At 37.7% G+C, this 27,110-nt stretch overlaps 1 protein-coding gene across 3 annotated transcripts in view; it reads right to left on the bottom strand.

Moving 5' to 3' along the window:
* The window catches only part of pnpla6 (patatin-like phospholipase domain containing 6), a 58,535-nt gene that overhangs the window by 18,900 nt on the left and 12,525 nt on the right, over positions 1-27,110 (bottom strand). For all 3 annotated transcript variants that reach the window (XM_074685493.1, XM_074685508.1, XM_074685500.1), the window contains exons 4-29: positions 24,924-25,011; positions 24,741-24,823; positions 24,570-24,661; positions 24,340-24,480; positions 23,995-24,154; positions 21,599-21,679; positions 21,080-21,208; positions 19,301-19,381; positions 18,972-19,104; positions 18,757-18,831; positions 16,059-16,159; positions 14,783-14,962; positions 13,959-14,036; positions 11,730-11,935; positions 9,882-10,013; positions 9,674-9,797; positions 9,467-9,580; positions 9,319-9,394; positions 9,079-9,228; positions 8,791-8,854; positions 7,530-7,698; positions 7,244-7,426; positions 7,020-7,138; positions 5,493-5,649; positions 5,286-5,402; positions 5,144-5,213 (exon numbers count right to left, since the gene is read on the bottom strand). In XM_074685493.1, coding sequence (XP_074541594.1) covers positions 5,144-5,213; positions 5,286-5,402; positions 5,493-5,649; positions 7,020-7,138; positions 7,244-7,426; positions 7,530-7,698; positions 8,791-8,854; positions 9,079-9,228; positions 9,319-9,394; positions 9,467-9,580; positions 9,674-9,797; positions 9,882-10,013; positions 11,730-11,935; positions 13,959-14,036; positions 14,783-14,962; positions 16,059-16,159; positions 18,757-18,831; positions 18,972-19,104; positions 19,301-19,381; positions 21,080-21,208; positions 21,599-21,679; positions 23,995-24,154; positions 24,340-24,480; positions 24,570-24,661; positions 24,741-24,823; positions 24,924-25,011 — 3,103 coding nt within the window. The remainder of the gene's footprint in view (positions 1-5,143; positions 5,214-5,285; positions 5,403-5,492; positions 5,650-7,019; positions 7,139-7,243; positions 7,427-7,529; positions 7,699-8,790; positions 8,855-9,078; positions 9,229-9,318; positions 9,395-9,466; positions 9,581-9,673; positions 9,798-9,881; positions 10,014-11,729; positions 11,936-13,958; positions 14,037-14,782; positions 14,963-16,058; positions 16,160-18,756; positions 18,832-18,971; positions 19,105-19,300; positions 19,382-21,079; positions 21,209-21,598; positions 21,680-23,994; positions 24,155-24,339; positions 24,481-24,569; positions 24,662-24,740; positions 24,824-24,923; positions 25,012-27,110) is intronic.

Here is a 27,110-nt window from a genome sequence, read left to right as displayed (position 1 = left end):
GCTTCCAGAAGCCTGTTGCAGCACAGCCCAGAAAGTTGAGCACACAGGATCCATCACAGCTCAGGATTTTAAGGGTGGCACCTCTGCAGCTTTTTAACCACCAATCAGAGAGGCCGACATGTTTGAAGACAGAATTTCACCATGTGTTCGATTTGTGAAACAACTGTTGTGTAGATCGTTGTGTAGATGACTGTGTTGACTGACACAATGTGAATTAGTTCAGATATTACGATGCACATTTAACAGATGTCTGCTCATTAAGCATATCACCATATTAAAGTATTAGCATTGTTAGACGTCTGATCCAACAAGCGAGGGGAGAGGAAGGGGAGGACAGAGGAGGTGAGAGTCAAAGAGGAGGAGAAACAGAGAGGTAGAGCCCACAACAAAGATAAACCTGACAGGAAAGATTCACCACGGCTGGACTGAAACCGAGAGAGGACAATTACCGTCCTGACTGGAGGAAGACTGCACTCTGGAAAGCACCACCTGAGCAATGTTTGACAGAAGCACCAAGGAAAAACTACAGGAAGCATCGAATGGATGTGAAGGGGAGGGGGGAGCGACACGGGATGTTATAAAGGAGGGAGGAGGAAGCAGGGTGGCGTGTTCTGGATCCTACGTGTTGACATGGACATGGGAGTAGTCAGCTGTTTAGAGTCGTTACACCATAAACTATGGTTCAGTGTGCAGAAGAGCTATCCTACGGGGCGTGATGTGGAACTTAAAGACACGTCAGGTGGACGAGGAAATAATGGAGCGACAGTTTAGCGTGAGGAAATGAAGAGAATGAAAACAGAAAGAAAGAAAGAGACCAGAAATAAAGAGAAAGAAGAGAAAGGAGGGAAAGGTTTGATGGAGGAAACGATGAGACAGAGAGATGGAAAGGCTTTGCTCCAGCAGTTAGTTCGTACACATGCCAAGATGCAGAAGCATTCATTTCCTCCCAGCCTGCAAACCCCTCAGATCCAGCAATCACAGCGTGTTATCAGAAATTACAAATCACAATTAATCTCTCATGAGTGGCATCGAATGAGCTGAACGTTGTTTTACTGGATGTGCAGGGTCAGAGGAGGAGCTTCTCAGGCTAAATCTACGTCAGCTAACATTAGTGATGGTGCACTTCTTTATACCAGTCAAACACAACAGTTATCTGAAAGATTTCTAAACATGTTCATGCTGCTCTACTTCTAAAAAAATCTAACAAACACCACAGTAAAATAAAACCTGACTGCATGCAGAGGCTAAATGTTCAGTTTCACCACCTCACTGATTCTGTATATTAATTAATCTGTAATGTAAAGCTAGTTTTTAGAGTGATTCTTTAATTAGGGGTACATTTCAAGTCCATGGGGCGCACTACTCCATGACCAACTTTACAGTAGGTCATTTATTTAGCAAAAAATGCAATTTTGCAGATTTTGTTCTGTCTGATTTCTCAAAAGTCAAGTTTGCGCTTCATAATTAACACTACAGAGTACATGTTTATGTTTATTATTTTCAGTATTATTGGAGGAGGCTGATAGCTGATATTTGAGCCTATATTAATTTGCAGTCAAAGTGCAAATATTGGAGTCAAAATTTTTACCAATACAAACTCCAACACTTAACTTCATTCAAAAACCTTAAAGCATGAGTTTATTAAAGCTATTGTCTACGATTTGGAACCTTTGTACATCTTAATAACAAATTAAATTATAGGGCTGTAATGGTCCTATGGTCCAATCTACACAATATAAAGACCAAAAAGAAACAAAAAAAATCCATTCAGTATATTCACTGCAAAGCTGCACACTAGTTGACCAATCTTCGCACTGTCATGCCCATGGTCCCACCTCGTCCTTCCCCACTACCCCTCTCACGTCAGCTAGCTGCACAGCTACCGAAGCGTCATGGAGTTTGGTTGTGTGTTGTGCGCGTCACTGGGAAACTGAGGCTTCGCTTCACATAAGCATAAATTAGCCACACATCTTTAGCATTGTATACTGAGCTGGTAAAGACACGCCATCGGCCATCGGATTAAAAAAAAGGCTGATGCCGATATGCCCCAAAATGCCAAATATTGGCCCTGATAATCGACCTGTCTCTAATTTAGATAAAATAATTCACTTTGTGTGTCTGAGAAATCTGTGTCAACTGTGTTACCCATTAAAAAAACCCTATAAATCAGCAATGGTTTGCTCCAAAGTCACATGACCCTTGGGATGGGAATCGAAAACAGTTTCCTGTTGAGAATCGATAAGAAATGTTTCAATCCATCGATACCATTAGCCTTTGTGCTTAACGATTCCCTTATCAATTCTTTACATTGTGCCGGAGCCGCCGGACCTTACGTTGACTAGTCTTCTGCAGCTAGCTTAGCTTAGCAGTTAGCTAACGTTTCCCAAGAAAACTCTGATTCAGGATTTTCAGCTTGAAGTTTTCCTGAAGAACTGACTTCATAAAGAAATGTACATCACTCTCTCAGTAGATTCATATTCAGTACATTAGAACTGGTATAAATCACCTTATTAAGCTTGATGCTAACGTATATGGGAAACTGCATTGATATGCTAGCAGTTAGCATACATCAGTATAACTTCAGCTTCAGAATAGAATTTCAGCTTTAATCACAAAAACATATCACATCAACTCTTTGTAAAAAAAAAAGAGAATTTCAAATGTCAAAAGCTAACAGGCTAATGAAAGGCTAACAGCTGACTTCATAACTATGGAAAGGTTCCAAACAACTTAAACCATTGCTATAACCACTCTGAGACACCAGATGGCCTACTTGAATTATTGATATATTACAACACAGAACATCAACGTCACATTGTGTGAAACTTTTACCTGTTTCTGTTTAATTATGTCCATAAATATCCAGACTCAGGGACCAATTACATTTTATTCACTTACAGTATAAACTCAATTAAATGTTGTTGACATAGAAAACTTGTAAAGCTACTTTTTGTACCAAGAAAATTCACAACAGGAATTGATAAGGGAATCGATAAAGAATCAGATCGATAAGCTGAATCGATAAGGGCATTGGTGTTGACAAAATCTTATCAATTCCCAAATCAGCTGAGGTCCCATCCTTTTTGGTGTGAACCTTGAAGAAAGTGTGTCATGTTTCAGCTCCTCCTCAACAATATTTCATCAGAATGATTGTCTGTACATGGGGCGCATTAACTGTTCATCAACTGTGTTAAAAACATTTGCTGTTCTTCTTACTATAGATGTTATAAAGACCAAACTGAGGTCAGGTGGCGACATGTTCAAGGTCTGCGATTACAGTGATTCTTGAGCCATAATTCTTTTCAATTATGGCTAAACTGTGAATAAATCAGTGGTTTTCAAAATGTGGGCTGTGGCCCCCCCTGGGCGCCACAAGGGGGCATCTGGGGGGCCTCAGAAAATTGGAGGGAGAAGGAAAAAATAGGATTTTTTTTTTTTTTTTTTTAAATTTATTTGTTTTTTATAACCAATTGTCCTGAACATACAACAGGTAAAAAGCCTTAATCGTTGGATTCTCAAGTTTCCTAACCACACCTTGTGCGACTGCTGCAACTTTGGCATGATGATGTCATGATCTGTGTCGACCATAGACTGCAAAAAAAATGGACATCCGCTTGCTAGGCCTCGGAGTGAGGTCTCCACAAAAACTGCTCCCCCTTGTGGCTGGATGCAGTATAGGTCAAAAATCCATCTCCCCAGTCATTCCAGATGGGCTGTGGTCAAACTTTAAAAAATTAATACACCTGGTAGAAATGTTTCTCACGTCTGATTGTTGTGGTGATTTGAAGATATCATTTGGCTGTCTTGTAGTCAAGTCCTCTTTTTTTACAACCTTCATGTGTGAGTCTGGGTTTTGTTTGTTAATAATTTCATGTTCTAAACAAATGAAATAACTATTGAAAAGTGAATAAAAGTTAGAAAATACATTCTTAAAGTTGATGTTTCTTTATATATTCTGAAACATCGTCTGTTGGTTTCCAAGAAGCAAATGCTGTTTGGAGGTCTTGGTGTAGTGAAGTTTGGGAATCTCTGATATAAATGATGAGGGACATTTCTAGGGAGCGTAGCCTGACATAGAAATGTTGAAAAACTCTGTTGAAAAAAAGGCCACAACTTTTGTCCATAACACAGTTAATAAAAATAATGCACCATTTTTTTTATTACTCAAATATTTAAGAATTCAGAGCTTAAGCTTGCCAACTAATGAAGCAAATGTGAAGCCAAAAAATCAATTTTTTTTTGTAAACCTGAAATGTTCCCCTAATTATAGAATCACTCTTAAATCAAAATGTCTTTTTTCATAGATTTATATCCTCTGTCTCTTCTTAAACTTCCTGTGCAGAGTCGTACAGCTTGTGGTATTGAGGATTAAAACTGCTTCAGTTTAATGTTTCTTGTGAAACCAGTTGGCGGCAAATACTAGGGGTGGGAATCTGGAGGATGGCTGGCTCATGATACAATACACAATACTTGGCCCATGATGATGTCATATATTGATTATAGCTGTAATGTTATATTATCAAACTGTCTGATTAATCCAAGAATAAAAAATGCTTTTTAAAAGACAAAGAGCAGAATAAATGTAATTTTTCACTGCACTTTGGTTTGATTTCATTTAGATGAAAGAATGTCTCAGGCTGTAACTTTTAGGGATGCACTGATATAAAACTTTGGCCAATACCGATATCCCGTATTAATATTGCTGTTATTGCTGATAACCCAGTATCTATATTGGTCAATAAACTGTCATTCACTCCCTCTCGTTCATGTCATCAGGGCCATCGCTTAGACCAGACTTTATGAGCATACTTCATTCCCACCCCTAGCTTATACTCTGACACTTTTTATCCCTGGTCAGCTTTACGTCTACCTGATTGAGAAACTACACATCATATAAAAACTGTTACATCCTAAACTAGTAAGAAAGCATATTTCACACATTAGTTTTCTGTCATTAAGAGCGGTATTATTGGAGTTACTGAGTAAAGCTTGATTACTCGTGCATGCAACTGTTTGTTTACTTCCTGTTTGTGTGTTTCTATTTCATCCTCTGCAGTAAAAGCTTGTACACTGCCTGAAGCTGACCTAAAATAAACTTCTGTGAGAGGCGGCGGCCGATGCCGTCAGCCCGGCTGTCACTCACCGTCTTGATGAACGCGCATTGCCGAGGCCGTGATGTCGGTGGTGACGTTGAAGTACGGCAGCCACAGATCCTGAGGACACAAAGGGACGTCAGTAACACAACCTCTCCATGTGTGAAACCCCTTTTTCCTGCAGCTCCTCACCTCCGCCTGCCTGTCCTGGAACACTTTGTAGATGCTCGTGTTGAAAGCTGAACCGGAGAACATGGAGGTGATGGGATAGGTCAGGTCCAGGACTGTTTTGAAGACGGAGTTCATCGCCTGTTAAAGGAGGGAAATACAGATAAACGTGTCTCTCTGATTTATCTTTAAAAGAAGAAGAAAAGTGTCAGAAATGTTTCAGTGCCGTACCTTTGACCACTCTCTGGCTCTCTGTTTGGTTCTGACCGCGCTCCTTTCTTCAGCGTACAGCGCACCAATAAACGAGCCGATGGAGGTCCCGCCCACTATGTCGATAGGAATCCCTGCTTCCTCCATCGCCTTGATCACACCCACATGAGAGCAGCCTCTGCAGAAAGACATCAAACTGTTTGGTTCAAGGGTTTTCAACCTGCTGCTCTGGAGCCTCATGCAGCTCTTTGACTCTTTTTGACTTAAATAAAGCCTGTCACCGCTCTACTTCACCTTCTACTTCGCTGGCACTAAATAAATTCCTGCACTAGCATTTTTACAGTTTGTACATTTTTTTTTAGAAAACTACATCTACAAAAAGACTAATCTGGAAGAAAATACAGACTTTAATTCTGTGTGGATGGATTCATTTAACTGACAATGTGCCAGTTCAATATAAATGCTTGATATGTGGTTAGAAAATAGCAAACACACCAAGAAAGAGAATTTAAACAATAATATGAATATAGGTAATCGAATTCAAGTATCAATTCAAAAATTGATTCTTATTAGAAATATTTTAACTTTTTTTTGTTACTTTTAATTTTCATTTTTTCAAAAAAATTGATGTTTAACATTCTTTTAAAGTTTTACAATTTCATACATTTTAATTTCTTTATATTTTGATATAGACAATAAAAAAGTGTATTATTTCAGTTACAACTTTTCAAAAATAATTTGTAATTATTTTTAAATTCAAAACCTTGAAACTTGCAAATTTCTCAATTTTTTTCATAAATTTTCAAAAATTTAAATCATTTTTTGAATCTTCTGCGGCTTTTAGAAGTTTTAATTTTTTATTTTAATTTTTTGGCAAATTTTGCATTTTTCAGTTTAAAGTCTTCTGAAATTTTGGCAAATTATTGAATTTTTCAGTTTGTAAACTTTTAAATAAGTTTTGCAAAGTTTTAAAATTTAATCAACTTAATAAATTGTTGTTAATTTCTGGAAAAAAATTAAATTGAAATTTTTGCAAAGTTTAATTTTTTTTTGTTATTTAAAATTTTTGGAAATGTTGGCAATATTTTTTTATTTGTCTAAGTTTGTAACTTTTTTAAACTTTTTGCAAAGTTTTGAAATTACTACAACTTTGTAATTTTTTTATTTTTGAAATACATTTTTTTGAAAGATTTGCAAAGTTTTAAAATGTGAATTATTGATTTTTGTTTTTTAATAAATATCTAATACATTACATGTCCAATTTGATAATTTCAAAAACCACCAGATAAGATAATTATTCACTAAAATTATCTGTGTAAAATGTTATTTTTTTATCTTTATTGTGAAGATAAAGTAGATTCTGTGGCCCCTGAATTACTTTAATCCAGGTGAGATGAGGTAAAATGGTATCTATGAACGTAAAGGTTGCAGACCCCTGGTCTGGCTGATTGTATGGTGGTAATTATCTTTAGCTACATGGCTTCAATCAGTAAGACATGACTTGGTAGACAGAGATCAAGGTGTGAAAGAGCTGCTTGGTTATATCACCTGGCTCCACCTCCTCCCAGAACCAAAGCGATGCTGTTACCAGTGAGGACTCGGGCCAGCCGAGAGAAGTCACTGTGGCGGTCTGCAGTTTTCTCAAACACCTTCTCGTATACCTCCCTCTGCACAGAGAAAGGTGGGAATCTTAGTCAGAAGAAGTGTTGATGCTTCTTTAAGCACACACTGTTACAGAGATGTGACAGGAAACACTGAATGTTGTATCGTACCAGTTTGCTGGGGCTGCGTCTGGAGAAAACTCTGCGAGGACACTTCAGGTGCAGATGCCCGGAGCACCAGCTGCGCATGTTGAGCCACTCGACCGTCCTGGAGGGGCCCGGCCCGTCCTCTTTGTGCAGAAGGACCAACTGCTTCAGAGCCCGGACCGCCGTGTTCTCCAGCATCTGCTCCAGCTGGGGATCAGGAACAAGAGACGAGCCGCAGAGAAAGAGCGTGAAGACACCAGGATGTTTTTCAGAGTGTCTTTTTTTCATTTGAGGTGTCAGACACACAAACCTCTCCCAGAGAAGGTTCCTGGTCCCCAAGGCCCACGATGAGGATGCAGTCTGCCTGGCGGATGCAGCGCTGAGTCCACGGGGTCATGCTGTTGTCGGTCTGGTACAGGACAATCCGTTTGATGTCCTCCTGCTGGGCCAGCCAGCCGGAGAGCCTGTACTCATGGATACTGACGAGAGCAAAGCAGAAAAAACACTAAATAAAATCCTGTGTTAACATTTAGTTGAACTAAATCTTCTTCCCATCTGTCAATAAAGCCTGCCACCGCTCTACTTCACCTCCTACAACATCAACAGCCCACCAACTTTCCATGCACCTGTGGCTAACCTCAAGTTTTACAGCCCTGGGAAGATAACTACATCTACAGAAAGACTAATCTGGAAGAAGATACAGATTTTAATTCTGTGTGGATGGATTCATTTAACTGACAACGTGCTGGATTTGTATACTTGCTAAATATGTGGCGAGACATTAGCAGACAACAATTTTTGCAAATTAATCAATTAAAAAAAAATGAAACTTAAAAATTGTTTACATTTTTCCAAAAACATTTTTGGGGAAATTTCAAATTTTTCAAAAAGTTTTTTTAACTTAATTTTTGGAATTTTAAAATTTTCTTTAAAATTTTTCAAATTCTTAAAATTCCAAAATCTTTAAAAAACTGCCCAATAAATTGAATGTTTTTTTTAATTTTAATTTATTTATTCAATTTAAAATAATAACATTTTGAAATTCTTATTTTTGATTGAAAGTTTTGCAAATGTTTGTATATTTATTTGAAAAAAAAAAGGTAAATGTTTTGCAATATTTTGACATTTCAAAGAGTTTTAAAATGTTTTGGTATTTTTTTTATTTTTTATTTTTTGCAAATTTTTTAATTTCAGAATTTCTTGAAAATTGAGCAAATATATTCAATTTTTTTATTTTTTATTTTTTTTATTTTGCAAAAGTATTAGAAATAAAAACTTTGAGATCTCATGTACAATTTTACAAATTCATTAAACTTCTTGGGTTTTTTTAGATAATTACTAACCAGATTATAACAATGTATCGAATTTTATACCTTTTTTAATTCTCTTTGAAAAGATAAAGTAGATTTTGTGGCTTTAGAGTGACTTTAATACGGATTATCTGAGGCAAAATGGCTCCTTTTTAAAGTGAAGGTTGCAGACCCCTGATGTAGACAAACCAAACAGGGACAAGAGAGTGAAGGAGAATATGAAAATCGAAAAGATGTTTTTTTTCTAATTATGTTACTGACCTGTCCAAAGCAGAAGCACCAAGACGCTCTCTGATGATATCACTGGTTAACAGCAGAGTGGGACCTGCAAGTGCCAGACATTTTGAGATGAGTTCCCTAACCAATTAAAGAGGGGGTAGTCAAATTTAAGAGGGGGTAAAAGTAGTTACGCTGGGTGTTGATACCAAACATACTAAAACACCAGTGTGAAAAAACAGGGATTTTTCTGAGCTGTAAATCATGTAATGCACTCATGTACTCAAAAAAAAACAATATCCCCTCTTTAAGTTGATCAAGAATCTGACTTACCAATGGCATTGAGGGCATGGCTGAGCTCCAGGTTGAACGCGTTGATTGGCACCTCATCACAAACCGGCAGGACCGCCACGGTGGAGAGGTTACTGGCGGGGTTGGTGACGTCAGCGCTGGTTGCCATGGAGGGCAGACTCAGAGCTGAACCTGAGGACAGATTCCCAGAGTGTAAAGACAGTCTCCTGTACACTCACCGTATCGTATGTGCGTTTTTTTTTATTTTTCTAACCACTTTACCTGAGAACGGGCCACGACCCTGCTGCAGGTTCCCCAGGATCTTCTGACCCATCAGGTGGATCAGTCTCGTCACCACCTAAACAGACAGGAAGCGTGAGCGACAGCTGTAAGCACAGGAGCACAATCACAACCAGAGCAGGGAACAAACCTGAGGGTATCGTCTCTTGATGTTGTTGAGCGTTCCCTCGGGCAGTTTGACCAGCTCTGTGTCTCTCACGGCGTGGACTGTGGTGGCTCTGGGCTGTTTGGTCAAAGCTTCCACCTGACGCAGGAGGTAGAATGAGGCGAAACAAAAACACTTCACACTTCAGCGCCTTTAGAGTCTCACTGAGCGAACAGGAAGCTGTGAACTCACCACTCCAATGAGGTCTCCTCTGCCGTACTCCCCCACCAGCTCCTTCTTTCCATTCGCCTTACGAATGACCGAGCGCAGACGTCCGTTCAGGATGATGTATGTGCAGTCTGACTGGTCTTCTTGTCTGTAAATGTGAAGAAAAACAATAAAGATGTTCAAACATTTTGATCACTGAGCACAGATTATTAACAGAACCGGAGCAGAATACCTGTAAAGAGCTCTGCCGGCCTCCACGGCCATCCAGTCGATGGCGAAGTCCATCTGCCTCACAAAGGCCGACATGCGGATGGCGACGGTGTGAGCGGCACTCAGCACCACGCTGGGCTGCTCCCTCATGATCCTGCAGGGGGCAGCACAGTCAAAAACAACACGTAGGCACTTCTCATACAGCAGGGAAAATAAGTATTAAACGCGTCAACTTTTTTCTCATTACATTTATTTCCAAAGCTGCAATTCAAACAAAATTTCTCCCAGACATTGGTATTAACTCAAATAATCCACACATGAAAAGAAATCACAACGTTCAGGTCCATAAATAATGATCATGGTGAATTAAGTACGATAACACAGGAAAAAAGTATTGAAGACGCTAACTGAGACTCATCTAATACTTAGTGGAGAAGCCTTTGTTTGCAGTGACAGCTTCCAGAAGCTTCTTATATGTTTGAACTAATGGCCCACACTGCTCAGGTGTGATTTTGGCCCATTCCTCTGCACAGATTGTCTTTAAATCTGGAATATTCTTTGGTGCCCTCTGGTGAACCCTTTTCTTTACTTCTTTCCACAAATGTTCAGTTGGATTGAAGTCAGGTGATTGACTAGGCCGTTCTAACAGATTGATTTTCTTTTTCTGAAACCATTTGAGAGTCAACTTTGCCGTGTGCTTTGGATGATTGTCCTGCTGGAAGGTCCAGCCACGTCTCATCTTCATCATCCTGGTGGATGGCAGCAGATTCAGATCAAGAATTTCCCCATACATGGCTCCATTCATCGCTCCGTCAGTTATATGAAGTTTGCCAACACCATGAGATGAGAAACAACCCCATGCCATGATGCTTCACCTCCAAACTTCACTGTTGGTGTAGTGTTTTTTGGCTGATGTGCAGAGCCATTTCTCCTCCAAACATGGTCTGTAGTATGACAGCCCAAAAGTTCAGTTTTGGTCTCATCAGACCAGACAACATTCTCCCAGTATTCTACAGGCTTGTCAAGATGCTGTTTAGCAAACTTTAAACCAGCTTCAACATGCCTTTTCTTGAGGAATGGAGTCTTGCAGGCTGAGCGTCCATAGAGGCCATGGCGGTGGAGTGCATTGCCTATTGTTTTCTCTGTAACAATCGTACCTGCTGCCTCCAAGTCTTTCAGGAGCACTTTCAGGGTGGTCCTTGGCTGGTTGAGTCCTCTTCTGACTATCTTTCTGACTCCCTGGTCAGAAATCTTCAAGGAGCTCCTGTGCGTGGCCTGTTGATGGTAAGGTGGTGCTTCTTCCACTTGTGAATAATGGCCCCAACGGTGCTGACTGGAATATTCAGGTGCTTTGATATAAGTCTGTAACCAGTTCCATTCTGATGCTGAGCAACAATCAGGTTGTGAATGTCTTCAGAGAGCTCTTTGCCTTTACCCATCATGAGGTGTGTGCTATTTAACTGCTTGGTGAAAAAAAACACCTTTTTTATAGGACCATCAATTTGCTCTAGCCCAGCTGATGTTGGTTTGCACTAATTGGAAGTTCAAGTAATAATTACTGACAGATTTCAGGTGGTATGGTGCATTTCCTGTCCAAAGTATACAGCCTTTCCATGGTGTGTTCAATACTTTTTTCCTGTGTTATCGTACTTAATTCACCATAATCATTATTTATGGACCTGAACGTTGTGATTTCTTTTCATGTGTGGATTATTTGAGTTCATACCAATGTCTGGGAGAAATTTTGTTTGAATTGTATCTTTGGAAATAAATGTGATTAGAAAAAAGTGGACGCGTTTAATACTTGTTTTCCCCACTGAATGTGTTTTTCCTTCCTGCGTTTTTTGTGCGTCACATGTGAAAGACTCACTCGTAGAAATCAGACTTTGAGATCTTGAGGTACGTGCAGTCTCTGACGGCTTTGATGGTGAAGATGAGAGGCTCTCCTGTGAGGACGGCGAGCTGACCGACCATCTCTCCGGGGTGCGTCACAAAGAGGCAGACGGCGTCCTGTTTGTTAATCATGCGCTGGTAGACGTGCAGACAGCCGGACAGGACAAAGTGCAGACTCACGTCCTTCAGGAGAGAAAAGAGGAAGACCATGATGGAAGAAAAACTACATTAACTACGCTCAAGGTCTCACAGTCTACTCAGCTCTGTACTACCCAGGAACAGAAATATAAAAAATGTAGAGTTAATTTACATTTGCAAGGAGACAATTAGTGCAATTATTATCTTTTTTAAAAAATCAGATCAGAGTCTTAAACAACATTTACTTGAATTTTTACTAATATCTCTGTGGTGGCAGAGAGAAACACATAATTAAAGATCGAAGATTTAAAATTCAAATGTAGGACAAAATTTGTGATAAAATTTGAGCTGAATTCATTTTTTTTCAAAATATTTAATATTTTTGTTAGATGAGTAAACTCCGGCTGCATGTTAGGTTATTATGTGTTTTTTTTTGGTGGAAACAGTCAGTCTCAGTGTGTGCTTTATGAAAATTGCAAGACTGAGTTAGCCTTGAAAAAAAGGCTATCATTAAACTTGCATCCTAAAACTTGTAAAAGAAAACTTTTATAATGTTTCCTGATGTTACACGGCAAGAACGGAAATCTAAGCAAATGTTTCTGTCTTATTTTTAGTAGAAATAGTTTAATCAGACTTAATTTGAGCCACATTCACCTTACAAGTCAAAAAATGTTTTATTTCAAGACATTTTCAATTAATGAAAAAAAGCACAGAGTTTAAAAAAATCTGCTTTTAAATGTTTTTGTTAAGTTTCTTGAAATAAGAACGTTTCAGAACCAGAAACTACAAAGTACAGTTTTCTTAACTTAAAGTCAGGTTTTTACCAACCCACTCAGGCGTCATTTAAAAAATAAATGAATAAATAAATAAATAAAAAGGATGTACAGCCTTGATGTCACCTTAATCACACTATGAGCAATTTAAATATGATAAAATCAAATATAAAACAAATTATATATGAAATTAAAAGTTAATTTAGTAAATCAACACATGGGAGAGCACTCTTTTTACATATGTGTGTGTAATCAGTGTGTGTGTGTAATCAGCTTGCTCTCAAATTAAATCTCTGGCATGGCTGCATTGTTTACATGTAAAATCAGCTGTTAGCAGCCTGTAGCATGTCAATGCTAACTGGTGCTAGGCCGGATGTTTCCCCACAAGGTGAGGAGAAGGAGGTGAGGACGACGTGCTGGTTCAAGAAGTGACGACATGGACCTGTCCTTCCATCCATCGTTATAGGGAACGTAAGATCTATCTCCAATAAGATGGACGAGCTAGCTGTGCTAACCCAGCAACAGAGGGAAAACCAGAGGGCTATTTTCCTATGTACCTTTTTGCACTTTCTATACACTGTCTTACTTTTGTTGTCCTTGTTGCTGCTGTGATTCCTCCTGAATTTCTCCTTGGGAATAAAGTATTTTATATTTTATTCTATTCTATCAATAATGTGTTAAACTTTTTTCATGTTGTATTAATAACATTTCTGTATTCTTGATGTATTGATGGGAAATAACCAATTTAGGAAAAAATATTTAGTAAAACACTATGGTAGCTTAAACATAATTTATCCCTTTTAAAATGTCATACTGTTGGTTTGTCAGTCAAATTAACTTTTTCCAAAATAATGATATTTTATTAGTTATTAATAAGATCACTGTATCTGTAGATTCTTCAGGTATGACAAACTGTGAGTCTGACATTTGGTATTCTTCTGTCCTGATGTTGGGGTAATATTCCAGCAACAGGCTGCCATGCACCGCAGATTTTGCCGTGTCCTTTGAAATAATTTCACTCACGCGGTCGAGCCAGTCATTTGAGCTTTCCCTCTCACGTCTCATGTTTACTCCTGATTTCTAATTTCCTGTGACTTTCTCTTGAAATAGAAGTTTCCAGGTTGGCTGGATATATTTATATTCAGGCAGATACTGCAACAATATCCCAGTAAAAACCATCTCAGTTCATATCTTGTTGCACTGAGTCTGCAGTAACTCTGCTGTACCACTGTGAGGCAGCATAGAGCCTAAAGAACCAGAACAGTCCATGTAAAGACTGTTTGTCTGAAACATACCTGGTCTCCTTGTCTGGCTAACACAGCTCCAGCTTTTGCATGATGCAGAGTCACTTTCCCGGCCAACAGAGACGGGTCCTGTGTTCAAGAAGAAAGAAAAACAAAGGAGATAAAGTTATGAACATGCATGAAATGATTCATTCGTTTGTCTTTAGAGAAGCTGGAGGAGATTCTGCAACATCTCTTTCAGCCACAGCGCTTTGGTGCAGTTACACCAGCGTGATGTTTGGAAATAGACGATGGAGCAACACAGAGAGGGTTCAGCAAAGGTTTCATCAAGCCGGGGTTAACAACTTCCTGCTGTTTCCAGCTCTGGATTTTGATGTGTAACCATCACTAAAGGTCACATCCCTGCCCTCCCTCCCCTCGTCCTTTAACAGGGTCCAGTCTCAGTCTGCCAACTGACCTTCTTTCTACATCATAATCTGTCAGCAGATGCTCCGGGATGATGTGAAACAATGGGTTCACTCATGCAGAAAAGGGACAATGAAATGAGTCAGTTATTGTTGCTTAATGTGGCCGTACTGTACAAAGAATGATCTGGAGAGAAATGCACAAACTGTAGAACAAGAAAAGCCACTGTGCTCCAATATATAACCATTCAATAACAGCCTCTCATGTAATACAGATCATCATGTCATTGGCACGACATTTATTGCTTATCGCTGTCTTTAACTGTGGGTTTTAAAGCCATTGTGCAGATTTTCTCCTGAAAGCTTGTGGGTGTTTGGCTTGTGCGTCCCCTTACATCGACATCAAGTAGCTTGACGGGGCTGCATGAAAAAAAAAAAATGACCAAAAAAACCCATGACAGTCACACAAACCTCGATCCTCATGAGTTTCAGGATTTCCTTCTGTGCTTCCTCAAATATGGCGGTGCTGCAGCGACCAGACACAGGCGAGAAGATGTTGTCCACTCCTGACTCCTCCTCAGGATACAGATAGATCCCAGAGGGGACCTCGTCCACCGTCACCTTCCTCTCCCGCTGGTCCTGGGACACAGACTGTGAGACGGAACGAACAAAAAAAATGATTTCTTTTCATTTTATTGTCATAAGATTAATTAATAAGCGCTAAAGTTAACATGCAGAATCTGATTTATTTTTAGAGTAGTGCATGAGTGTTTTGGCTCCAGTAAGCAGCAAATATCACACTAATAAAGACAAATCCTACAGCTGATTTGTGAGCGCTGCCAACCTCCAGAATTCACTCAAATACCACTTACAGTTATACAGTAATATTGAGTATTTAACAACAATAAAACAGCCAAAAACACAAACACTGATCCAGTATCATTTCTCACAAGAGCAAGGCTGGAGCCACAAATTTCAGCACAATACTCCACCCGAGTTAAAGACTATAAAAACCGAACCCAACCTCAGCCTGAGCTGACAATCCTGTTTTTACAGCCTGTCTGAAACAGAGATTACACAAACTGACCTGGAAAATGACTGGAAAAAGTCATAATTTCCCCAAATCTCCCTGGCATAGTTATTTTACAGTGATAAAACAGAAATACTGTGGCTTCGGTTAATTTTTCTGTCCGCTCTCATTTAAAGATATGCTACTTAAGGAGCTTTTCCATCGTAGTACTGCCGCCTTGGTCAACTTCCAGAGTTTCTCAGGATTGGTCTATAGATTATGTACGTTTTACCAAAATGTATGGATTAATAAACCACATAAATTCGACCTCCTCTCATCATTTCCTGCAAGGATTGAACCTTAGTAAAAATTTCAAAGTCATCGAAAAGTGTTTTTCTTATGTGTTAGGACCTGCTGAGTCAGTGTTTTATTATATCACATGTGACACAGCATGTCAACAAAGCCATGAGAAGAGGATCAAAGTGGACGGCAACAACCAACCTAGAGTTTGGCTAAACTTCCCTAAAACTGCTACACTGCAAAAAAAAAATCTCATCAAGTGGTTTTGTCTAATTTTTTAGTGGAAAAAGTCTTTTTAACTTAAAACAGGACATTTTTCAGGACTGATAAGTTGAATGTCAACTATGACAAGACAATTTTCCTTAAAATACAACAAAAAACTTGATAAGATTTCAGTTTTTTGCAGTAAACCCCGTCACGTCTCTGCGATGTACTGACCCGCGTAAAAGTAGGTGGAGTGTTTCCGTCCTCTGCAGACACAGAGATCCGTCCCCTCTCGTACGCCATATCAAAGTCTGACCTCAGGCTCTTCTGGATACCTGCAGGGACGGGATGAAGACCACACATTACAGAGACATCTGTGAGGTACAATACAAATGATTTCACACAAAAGAAACTGAACTTCACATCTACTAAAGGGTCCAAACACGTGATCCTGTGAATGAAGGGAAAAAGATGTCAGGAAACTTTTACAGACACGTATGTTTTTGTTTCAGAGGCAAATAAAACTTCAGGAAACGGCTGACTCCACAGATTTTTGGACACATGCACAACAAAAACTGAGATTTGAGCAAATGTCTGTTTTATTTTAATTACAGCCCATTGTCAGACTTAATATTAGCCACATCAAACCGAGAAGTCCAGACTTGTCAGGTGAACTTGGCTTAAAATAAGACAGAAACTCTTGCTTCATTTTACTTTTGCAGTGATGGGGTCTTTTAGTTTCCCTTGATAAATAAAAGTCAAGCTTCTTAGTCTTCTTCTCTCAAGTCTCTGTTTTTTAAAATGCAAATCCTGATCTTTCACTGCAAAAAATGAAAACCTCAGCAAGTGTTGATGTCTTTCTTTGTATGTAAATAATGTCGTAATATAAGAAAACCAACAAGTATCCTTTTCAAACTCCAATCACAGATTTCATTTTACCCTTTACAATCACTAAGGGCGCCATTTCTGTCTTTTCATAATAACAGAAAAATATCTAATATGACCATTAAATTGTGAAATATGGCACTATCATCACTAAAAATGTTTTATTATTCTTAAATATCAAATCATCAAAATTAAATATCTCATTATGATTATTTTAACAATTTCATTAAAAATAAAAATAAATAATTTTTTAATAATAAAAATAAAAAATAGTGAATTGTTATTCATTTTACAAGCTTTTATAAAATCAAAAAATGTTTTTTACAAAGTCAATCTTTATTTCATAACATCCTTTTTCTACTATGCACTTTTATTTAATAATGTTGTCTTGCTGGGAAAAAAAATAGGAAATAAAAATCAACTTTGTAAAAAAACATTTGTTTTTTTTGTTGTTTTTTTTTTCAAATAAAGGACTGTATTAAAAGTGATTACTATTTTTTTTATTATTATCATTATTATTATTTAGTATGAAAATTTCTAAATAATCATGAAATATTTTATTTTATTAATTCAATTTTTAAGAATAATAAAACATATTTCATAACAACATTGCCTTTTTTACAATTTTTTCGACATATTTCATATTTGTCAGTTATTTATCAAACTGGTGTTTATTTCAAAATGTTGTTTTTATTTATTTAATTGTGAATCTTTTGGGGTTCCACATGAATGTGGCCCATGTTGAGTCAAAAATAGCATATAGCAATTTTTACGAGAAATAAAACATGAACACTTGCTCAGAGTCCAGATTTTCAATGTTAAACAGAAAACAATGAGATAAGGATGCTAAGAAAGGATTGTAAAGAAAGAAGAGAGAAGATCCCTTTACAGCAAAATCAGAAAACTAAACAAGTGTTTATGTCTTGTATTTAGTATTGTGTATTTTAGCAAGACTTATTCATTCCATTTGAACATCATTTTTGTCTTTAAATATCTTGAATTTTTTTCCTGGATTTTTCAGGTGAATTTGGCTTAAATTAAGTCCTATAAGGGATTTTATAATCAAAACTAGAAAATCAATCAGAGAGCGCAGACCTTTACCAAGCATATAGTGATTGGCACCAACACTTTAGTCCTACTTTAATGTTATACTTCCTTTCAGCAGACTGCTGCTACAATTTGGTGTTAGTTGCAGGTTTGTACGATAATTTGTTACTTGACAGTGTTGAAAATGATGATGACGGGTCTTAGTATCCAGAGTGTTTCCAAGATCTGGATCGTACTGTAACACCTGTCAGAAATTATGCTGACCTTGTCTTGTATTGTTTTGAAAAGCAATCCATCCATTTATGGTGGAGTTGTATACACATATGTCGAGAAAGGGCCCTATCTTACAATTCTTAAAAAAAAATCCTGGATCCAGATCTGGATGTGATCTGGATCGCCTCTAAAATTTAATCACTTCTTTCTTATGCCATTTTGAACATTTCCTGAAAATTTCATCCAGATCTGTTTGTTACTTTTTGAGCTCATCATTGGCAGTGTGTATATTTCGTATGTGGAGGAGACTGGGTTTGAATTTAACTTAAAGTCTGTGAGTTCAGCAAAGTTTAGCATGTTAGATCCGTCAAAGAGAGAAGTGAAACTTCAGTTTGAGGTTAGTTCTTGCATAAAGCTCAGCTTCTTTAACATGACTCCACAGGTTTTCATCACACGTGTGTGGTATCATAGCCAGGAGTCGATCTGTTACGTGTTGTTACCTGCAGCTTGCTGGGAAAGCCCTAAAGCAGCGTCTTTTGTCTGTAACTTCACTCTGACCTTTTTTTCAGGAAGTTAAAGTTAAAAACTTCCTTAAAGGGAAAAAAAAGCTGCTACTAGTGTGACTGGACTCATCATGCCCAAACTGTGTGTGTGACTGACTGGAGGTAGGTTTGATCAGGGGAGCAGAGCCGAGTGGTTTCAGGACTCAGGCCAAAGCTTTTGTGGTTGCAAAAGATGAAAACACTTTGTAGACACATGTCTTCACAGCATGATTTCTGCCACTCACCTGCGATATCCACAGGCATGGAGATGGTTCTGCTAAGAGTTGGCACTGTTGCTCCATCCTTCCCTTGTTCTCCTTCTTGACACAAAGCAAGCCTTAGTTAAAACATGTGATATCTGACATTTTATAAGCAGAGATGCTGTAACTGAGTAAAGAACTGGAGCACAAATCGATTCCCATGATCAAATTAACAGAAACAGCCGATCATCCGTCCCTACCTGCGGCCTCCTTGACGGCAGCTTCCCGATGCTCTTCAGGCACTGTCAGGCTCCCAAAGCGTTTCCCGTGGCGGATGGGACTGGTGCGAGTCGGGTGGGGAGACGGAGGCGGCAGACGCGATGGCTGCATCTCCTTGAAGTACAAGAACGAATCGTAAGATTTCATTAACATGACGGAGTGTTTGTCACAGGTTGAGTGTACAAAAACAGCCATATTAAGAATAATCAACTAATCAATAAAAAAAAAACATGTGCAGTGAGATACTGATGCAGGATGCAGATGTAAGTGTGTGTGTGAGTGTGTGTGTGTGTGTCAGTGATAAACTCACATGGCAGAAGAGCTCATTGGTGAGCCCCAGATAGTTGTGCAGGGCCAGGACTGTGACTCTTTGGAGACGAACCATGATAATCTGAGCAGATTAGACAGGAAGTGAGTCACTGAGCAAACCGTTTCAGTCAGCGTTCAGCTTTCTGAACTGAAAGCTCAATGCATTTATTCATGAAGACATGGTGAAGACGATCAGCTGCAGATCAAAGTGAGCATCAGAACGGGGAAGAAAGGTGATTTAAGGGACTTTGAACGTGGCATGGTTGTTGGTCTGAGTATTTCAGAAACTGCTGATCTACTGGGATTTTAACCCACAACCATCTCTAGGGTTTACAGAGAATGGTCCCAAACAGAGAAAATATCCAGTGAGCAGCAGTTCTGTGGGACAAAATGCCTTGTTGATGCCAGAGGTCAGAGGAGAATGGACAGACTGGTTGGAGCTGATAGAAAGGCAACAGTAACTCAAATAACCACTGGTTACAACCGAGGTCTGCAGAAGAGCATCTCTGAACACAACACGTCCAACCTTGAGGCAGATGGGCTACAGCAGCAGAAGACCACACCGGGTGACCCTCCTGTCAGCTAAGAACAGGAAACTGAGGCTACAATTCACACAGCAACACCAAAACTGGACAATAGAAGATTGGAGAAACGTTGCCTGGTCTGATGAGTCTGGATTTCTGCTCCACATTCAGATGGTAGGCTCAGAATTTGGCCTCAACAACATGAAAGCATGGATCCATCCTGCCTTGTAACAACGGTTCAGGCTGCTGCTGCTGGTGTAATGGTGTGGGGGAGATTTTCTTGGCTCACTTTGGGCCCCTTAGTACCAACTGAGCATGGTTTAAAGTCCACAGAAAAAAAAGAAAAAAAAAAGGAAAAAAAGAGAAAAAAAGAAAGGGGGAAAGAAAGGGGGGAAAAAGAAAAAAAAAGAAAAAAAAGGAAAAAAGAAAAACAAGGGGGACAAAAGAAAAAAAAGAAAGAAAAAAGAAAGAGACAGGGGGTAAAAAGGAAAAAGGAAAAAAGAAAAAAAAGAAAAAAAAGAGAAAAAAGAAAAAAAGAAAGAAAAAGGAAAAAGAAACAAAAGAAAGAAAAAGAAAAAAAGGGAAAAAAAGAAAAAAAAAAGAAAAAAGAGAAAAAAAAAAAAGTCAGCTGGTTATTCCTGAGTATTGTTGCTGACCATTTCCATCCCTTTATGAGCACAGTGTACCCATCTTCTGATGGCTACTTCCAGCAGGATAACGCTCCATGTCATAAAGCTGGAATCATCTCAGACTGCTTTCTTCAACATGACAATGAGTTCCCTGTACTCAAATGTCCTCCACAGTCCCCAGATCTCAATCCAATAGAGCAGCTTTGGGATGTGGTGGAACGGGAGATTCTCATCATGGATGTTCAGACCACAAATCTGCAGCAACTGTGTGATGCTATCATGTCAATATGGACCAAACTCTCTGAGGAATGTTTCCAGGACCTTGTTGGATCTGTGCCACCAAGGATTAAGGCAGTTCTGAAGGCAAAAGGGGGTCCAACTCGGGACTAGCAAGGTCTACCTGATATAGTGGCCGGTGAGTGTATTCTTGTAAATATGTTTGACAGCTTCCAGACCGTCCAGCTGATCAACACGACACTAAACTCGTCTGACACCACCTGCTCGTCTTTATTTTCTGGTTACTTTATTCAGCATTGATTCCTTTTTATTTGAACTTTCTTCTACTCCTGCTGCAACGAGCTGATGCCTCTATTATAGGGAACACAATCTACAACACACTCAGCTTACCTGGACTACTCGCACCAGGCTCTCTGGATACTTCTCGAATATGGACAGGAAGGCCTCTACAGGCAAACGGAGGACAGTGGACACCTCTGCAGCCCGAGCCGACACTGTTTTGTAAGGCTTCTGGTGGCCCTGGACACACAGATCACAAAGGTTACAAACATCAACACTCACGGTTTACGATGACAGCGACATGAAACTGATTCTGATTGGTTTAAACTGCCTTTGATGGAACAGTTAAAGAACAACAGTCATCATCAAGCTCTGATGTCCCTAACTTTGTTACAACCATGAGGAAATGAAAGGTGCTCATGAGTCATGTGACTCCTGAGGAACAAGTGGATGAGTCAGGTGGTCAGTGACATCAGGGGAGAGTCAGTGGGCGGCGGCCTAAACGCTGATATCCAGGTAGCATGAATCACAGGAACATGAGTGTACAGAGGACGTGTGTGTGCAGTAGGTGTGACTGAACACACACTCATGTTTGTGTGTTTTGTGTAGCAGGAAGCAGGTGTGTCTTACTGTGATGACATCCAGGATGCTGAGGAGGCTGTGGACACTGTCTCCGGGGTAAACCTCCTTCACGACGCTTTCTTTGCCATCCTGAAAAAACACGAAGAAGAGATTTGTTCCTCAGAGCACAGATAAATACAAAACAGGTTTAAATGGTAACATCTCAAGCAATGTTTCAGTTTTTTCACACTTTGGGAAGGTATTTTTAATGGAAATAGAAACCCCATTATTTGCATAGATTTATCAGTCTGCTGTGCTATAACAACTTGTTTGTGTCTTATTTTTTTATTTTAAAAAGTCTTAATAGTCAAGAAAAAGTCTTATTTCAGGATATAAAAAAATGAGAAAAATGAGGCCTGAGCTGTTTGTTAACAGTAAAGCATCATCGGTCTCCAGCGCTAATATTTTAAGAGTCGTACCCTGAAAAGTTTGGAAAGCCTTGATCCATGCACCTGTGTTTATCTTACTTCTTGTGAAAATTGCACCAGAGCCTGCTTTTCTAATTTCTCCCTTTCTGACAGTGAAATAATCAGAACTTTCAGTGCAAAAACTGAACTCTAATCAAGTGTTTATGTCTTATTTTCATTAAAAATAAATTTTTAATATCATTTCAGGCTTAAAATAGAGCCACATTCACCTAACTATTTCAGAAATGATTTTTTAAATGATAATAATAATAATAATAATAATAATAATAATAATAATAATAATAATTATTATTATTATTATTATTATTATTATAGTAAATTAATAATAATAATAATAAATTAATTAATAATGAATAAATAAATTACTATTAATAATAATAATAATAATGATAATAATAATTATAATAATAATAATAATAATAATAATAATAATAAATAATAATAAATAATAATAATGATAATAATAATAACCTTATTTGTATAGCATATTTAGTGCTGACAATAATCAGGACATAAAAACAAGAGAGCACAACGGCAAGTTTAAAAAGACAATATTAAGAGGGTTAATACGAGAATAAAATAATTTAAAAATAATAAAAGCAATGATGAAATAATGAGCAGGAGATAAGTCAATAAAAAAGCAAAACACGAAAGCAAAACCAAAGAGACATTGAAATAAAAGATAAAAAAGATAAGATAGAGGACAAACGGACAAAAAGATTTCAACGTATTTAAACAAAAATGAGGTCTGTATTTCTAGTAACAAGTGAAAAGTTGGGAGAGAAAAGTTTTAATTTCCAGAAACTTGCCGAACATATTTGTCTTGTTCCTTTCACGGATCATTTTGCACTATTTATAGCAATTCAGACCACATTTTTGTCCTTCAATAACCTGAAATAAGACATTTTTCTGGGCTGGTCAGGTGAATGTGGCTCATACTAAGTAGAATTTGACGTTTTCACTAAAAATAAAACATAAACACTTGCTTTGATTTCATTTTTTTGCAGTCTAGCAAGCATTTATGACTTTTTTTTGTGTAAACATTGCGTTCTTAGATTTATTTGTGACTCATTTACCCGACTAGTCCAGTGCATGTTCCAGAGAAAAATGATGCCAAATTGTTTAAGTAGAGTAAAAATTTTAGAAATAAAAATGTCTCAGTTGAAGAAAGCTTCATTTTTGTATTTGTCCTTTTAAGCGAAGCATAAACTTTTACTTAGGTTTTGCACAGTGAAGATTTTGAAGGAAGGCAAATAAAATATACCACAACATAGAGCCTGTACACTGCAAAAAAATGAAATATTATGAAGTATTTTTGTCTTATTTTGAGTAATGGTTGTCTTATCACACCTTAAATGAGCCAGAAAATTGTCTTGTTTTAAGTTATTTAAAGACAAAATGAGGTCTGAATTGCCTGAAACAAGTCATGTTTCTGGACTGGTCAGGTGAATGTGGCTCATGTTAAGTCTAAAAAGACATTTTCTACTGAAAACAAAACAAAAACACTTGGTAAGATTCCAGTTTTTCCAGCGTAACTTCAGCAAAGTTTGACGTGTTTGAGAGAGAAGTGAAACTTCAGTTTGAGGTTATCTCTTATGTAAAGCCTGGAAACTGAAACATGACTCCACAAGTGTTCATCACATGTTCCTGACCTCCAGGAGCTGCTGCCTGGGAAGTTTCAGTTTTAGTGTGTACGTATTATGTCTGATTAAAGGTGTTTTTTAATATTATTCGTCTTCACAACATTCTTCAGGTTTCCTAATGAGATTATTCAAGTCAAATGTTAATAAATGCTAATCACAGCCGAGCCAGAGCTTCCACTGTTAAGCCTCCTTAAGCTTCTCTTACTCCTGTAAATCAAGCTTTTACTGAAAAATACTCGGCACGGCGTAATCCTGGAGCCGCCGCGCCTCGGGTGAAAACCACAGCGACTTTGGATTAAAGGGCGTGGGTGCGTGAACACATGAGCTGCCGTACCGTTCCTGTAAGGCACAGTTCCAGTTTCCCGTCCTGGACCACGTAGATGCTGCTGTCGGGCTGGCCCGGCCTGAAGACGTACTCGCCTTGTTGGAACTGAACAAACACCATGTGTTTGCAGAGCTCCAGGAAGAGCGGCTTCTCAAAGTGACCCAGCACGCTGCGGAGGAGGAACACAGAGAGTTTCACACACACAAAAACAAACTTTTGTGCTCGTTTAAGAGGAATGCTAATAACCGAGCTTTATGAGCGCAGTCTGCATAACACACGTCTGGGAGTGATTCTCTTATCACTCATCGATCGGCTCAGTCATGAAGAAACCACATCACAGGAAGTCCCACCTACCGGACATTTTTAAGCATGTAGAGCACCTCGGAGGGGAGGTGGGAATTGGCCACATCAAACTCAGTGAGGTCAGCCTCCAGCACGGAGGGAGGCGGCTCCTTGGCCTGTAAGGTGGGCACTTCCTTCTTAAAGCGCAGGATCCTGCAGAGGAGGAGGTTGGGATGAGGTTAAAAGATGCAGAGGAGCTACAAAGAGACGTTTGAGGTTTGAAGTGGAGATGACCGGCTTACTTTTTGGCAATGTTGAGCATCTTCTGCTTCTTCTTTAGGCGTGGCCGAGAGGACGAGGACGTGCCCACCAGGGAGGAGGTAGACTGTGACACCTTTAGGGGAAAAGATTTATTGAAACAGGATTCCTTTGGTCGCTGAATGAAAACTACTTCTGTCTTTTAACACACTCACTTTACGCATAATCTTTCTGCCGTAGAACATGACTTTGTCCCTCTTACGGAAGCGATACTTTGGGGCCTCCTGAGCTTCGAGGTCTGTGCAGAACAAAATAAAACCATATGATTCATAGAAACAGAAAAAACACGTCTGGTGTCTTTATGACTTTAATCCTCAGTGATTTCAGATCATACTGACTTCGAAGCTGTATCCTTCGCAGGATGAAGAATATGAGGATGGCAATAAGGACGATGGCGATGCCCGCACCGATCACCATCCCCACCATCTGAGAGGAAGAGGAGAAAGAGGAGAAAGAGGATCAGTCTGTGTCAAAGGCTGAGTCTGATGTGGTTATTCCTAACATTCATCTTTAACACAAACTAAAGACAAATGAAGCTTCGAGTTTTCAACAATGGCCACACCTGTGAGGAGTTTGAAAGTGATCTTAAAAAAGTCTCCTTTCTAGATATATTTCTAGATCTATCAGATCAAATTTGGAGCTAAACACAAATCAAAACAATTCACAAACATAAAACTCAGTTTCACCCGAACAAAAGGAAGCAACAAAAAAACAACAAACAACAAAAAACCCACTACCAGACAGAGTTTAGATCAGGGGTCTGCAGCCTTTACTTTAATAGGAGCATTTTTCCTCAGCACATCTGGATTAAAGTCATTCAGGAGACACAAAATCTACTTTATCTTCACTTTAAAGTCAAAAAAGTGTATAATCTAGGGAAAAATATCAAAATAAAGTTTTTTGCATTTATAAAATTGTACACCTGATTTCTAATTTTTTAATTTTATTAAATTTGCAAATCTGAAAAAAAAAAAATAACGTAATTAATTCTATAAATTTGCAGAATTCACGAGATTCCATTTTTTTTTTCATGAAATTTAAAACATTTACAAATAAATAAAAAAAGATTAAAAAAGTTTTTTGGGGATTTGCAAAAAATTGTATAAATTTCAATTCAATTTGCTAAATCTTTAAAAATGTGGAAATCTTTTTTTCTTTATTTGCAAAATTGTTGAAAAATTCAAATTAAAAAAAACCCAAAAAATTTTTAAAAAATCACAAAAAGTTTAGGCTGTATTGCAAGAGGTGAAATTTTAAAAATTTACGAATTAAAAAAATGAAATTAAAAAATGTGCAAAATTTTGATTTTTCAAAAAAAATGCCAAAATGTAATTCATTTTCAAAAGAACAAACCCTAAATAATGCCTTTTTTATTTCTTTTTTTGATTTCTAAAAAATTCTAAAAAATTGCTTAATCTTCACAAATGTGGAAATCTTTTTCTTTATTTGCAAAATTGTTGAAAAAAATCAAATTAAAAAATCCAAAAATCTAAAAAAAAAAATCACAAAAAGTTGAAGCTGTATTTCAAGAAGTGAAATTTTAAAAAATTCACAAGTTAAAAAAATGAAATTAAAAAATGTGCAAAATTTTGATTTTTTAAAAAAATTGCTAAAATGTAATTCATTTGCGAAAGAACAAACCCTAAATAATGCCATTTTTGTTTCTTTTTTGATTTCTAAAAAATTGAAAAAAAATTGCTTAATCTTCAAAAATGTGGAATCTTTTTCCTTTATTTGCAAAATTGCTAAAAAAATTCAAATTCAAAAATTCAAAAATCTAAAAAAAAAATGTTAAAAATTGCAAAAAGTTAAAGCTGTATTGCAAGAGGTGAAATTTAAAAAAAAAATTACAAATTAAAAAAACAAAATAAAAAATGTGCAAAATTGTGACATTTCAAAAAAATTGCTGAAATGTCATACATTTGCAAAAGAACAAACCATAAATAATGCAATTTCAATATTTTGTTTATTTCTATAAAATTTTTAAAATTTCAAAAATTTGCTTAATCTCCAAAAATTGTGGAAATCCCTTTTCTTTATTAGCAAAAATGTAAAACAATTCGAATAAAAATCTAAAAAAAAAAAATCAAAAATCACAAAAAAAATAAAATGCTTCATTGCAAAAGGTGATGCATTTTAGTACAAAATTTTTAATTATGATTTAATTAGGGTCTGTGTTGATAACATTAATACCCTTGCAAGAATTCTTTTTCAGAAAGTCTTTATTTCAATTTTATTTTTTAAAGCTACAAAGATTCACTGCACAGAAGTCAAGAGCTGCATGAGTCTCCAGAGCCGCAGGTTGAAGACCCCCGGGTTAGAATGTCTAATGTGCTGGATCTGATTCGTTTTTTGAAGAAACTGAAAGTTTTAGCTTCTTTGAAATGTATGTCCAAGTTGTTCCATAAAGAGAGACCCCTGACTATGATATTTCTTTCCTTCAGTGTAGTTCTGACTCTCTTTTAAAAATATTTCAAATCCTTTTACATTGTAGCTACTCTTCCTTTTGATGAAATGTAACTGAA

This window comes from Halichoeres trimaculatus, unplaced genomic scaffold, assembly GCF_033239565.1.
Source record: "Halichoeres trimaculatus isolate MK-OKI-2021-1 unplaced genomic scaffold, fHalTri1.1 fHalTri1_scaffold_2, whole genome shotgun sequence".
Classification (NCBI taxonomy): domain Eukaryota; kingdom Metazoa; phylum Chordata; class Actinopteri; order Labriformes; family Labridae; genus Halichoeres; species Halichoeres trimaculatus.
Note: the sequence above shows the minus strand (reverse complement) of the source record. Positions and strands in the feature narration are given on the sequence as shown.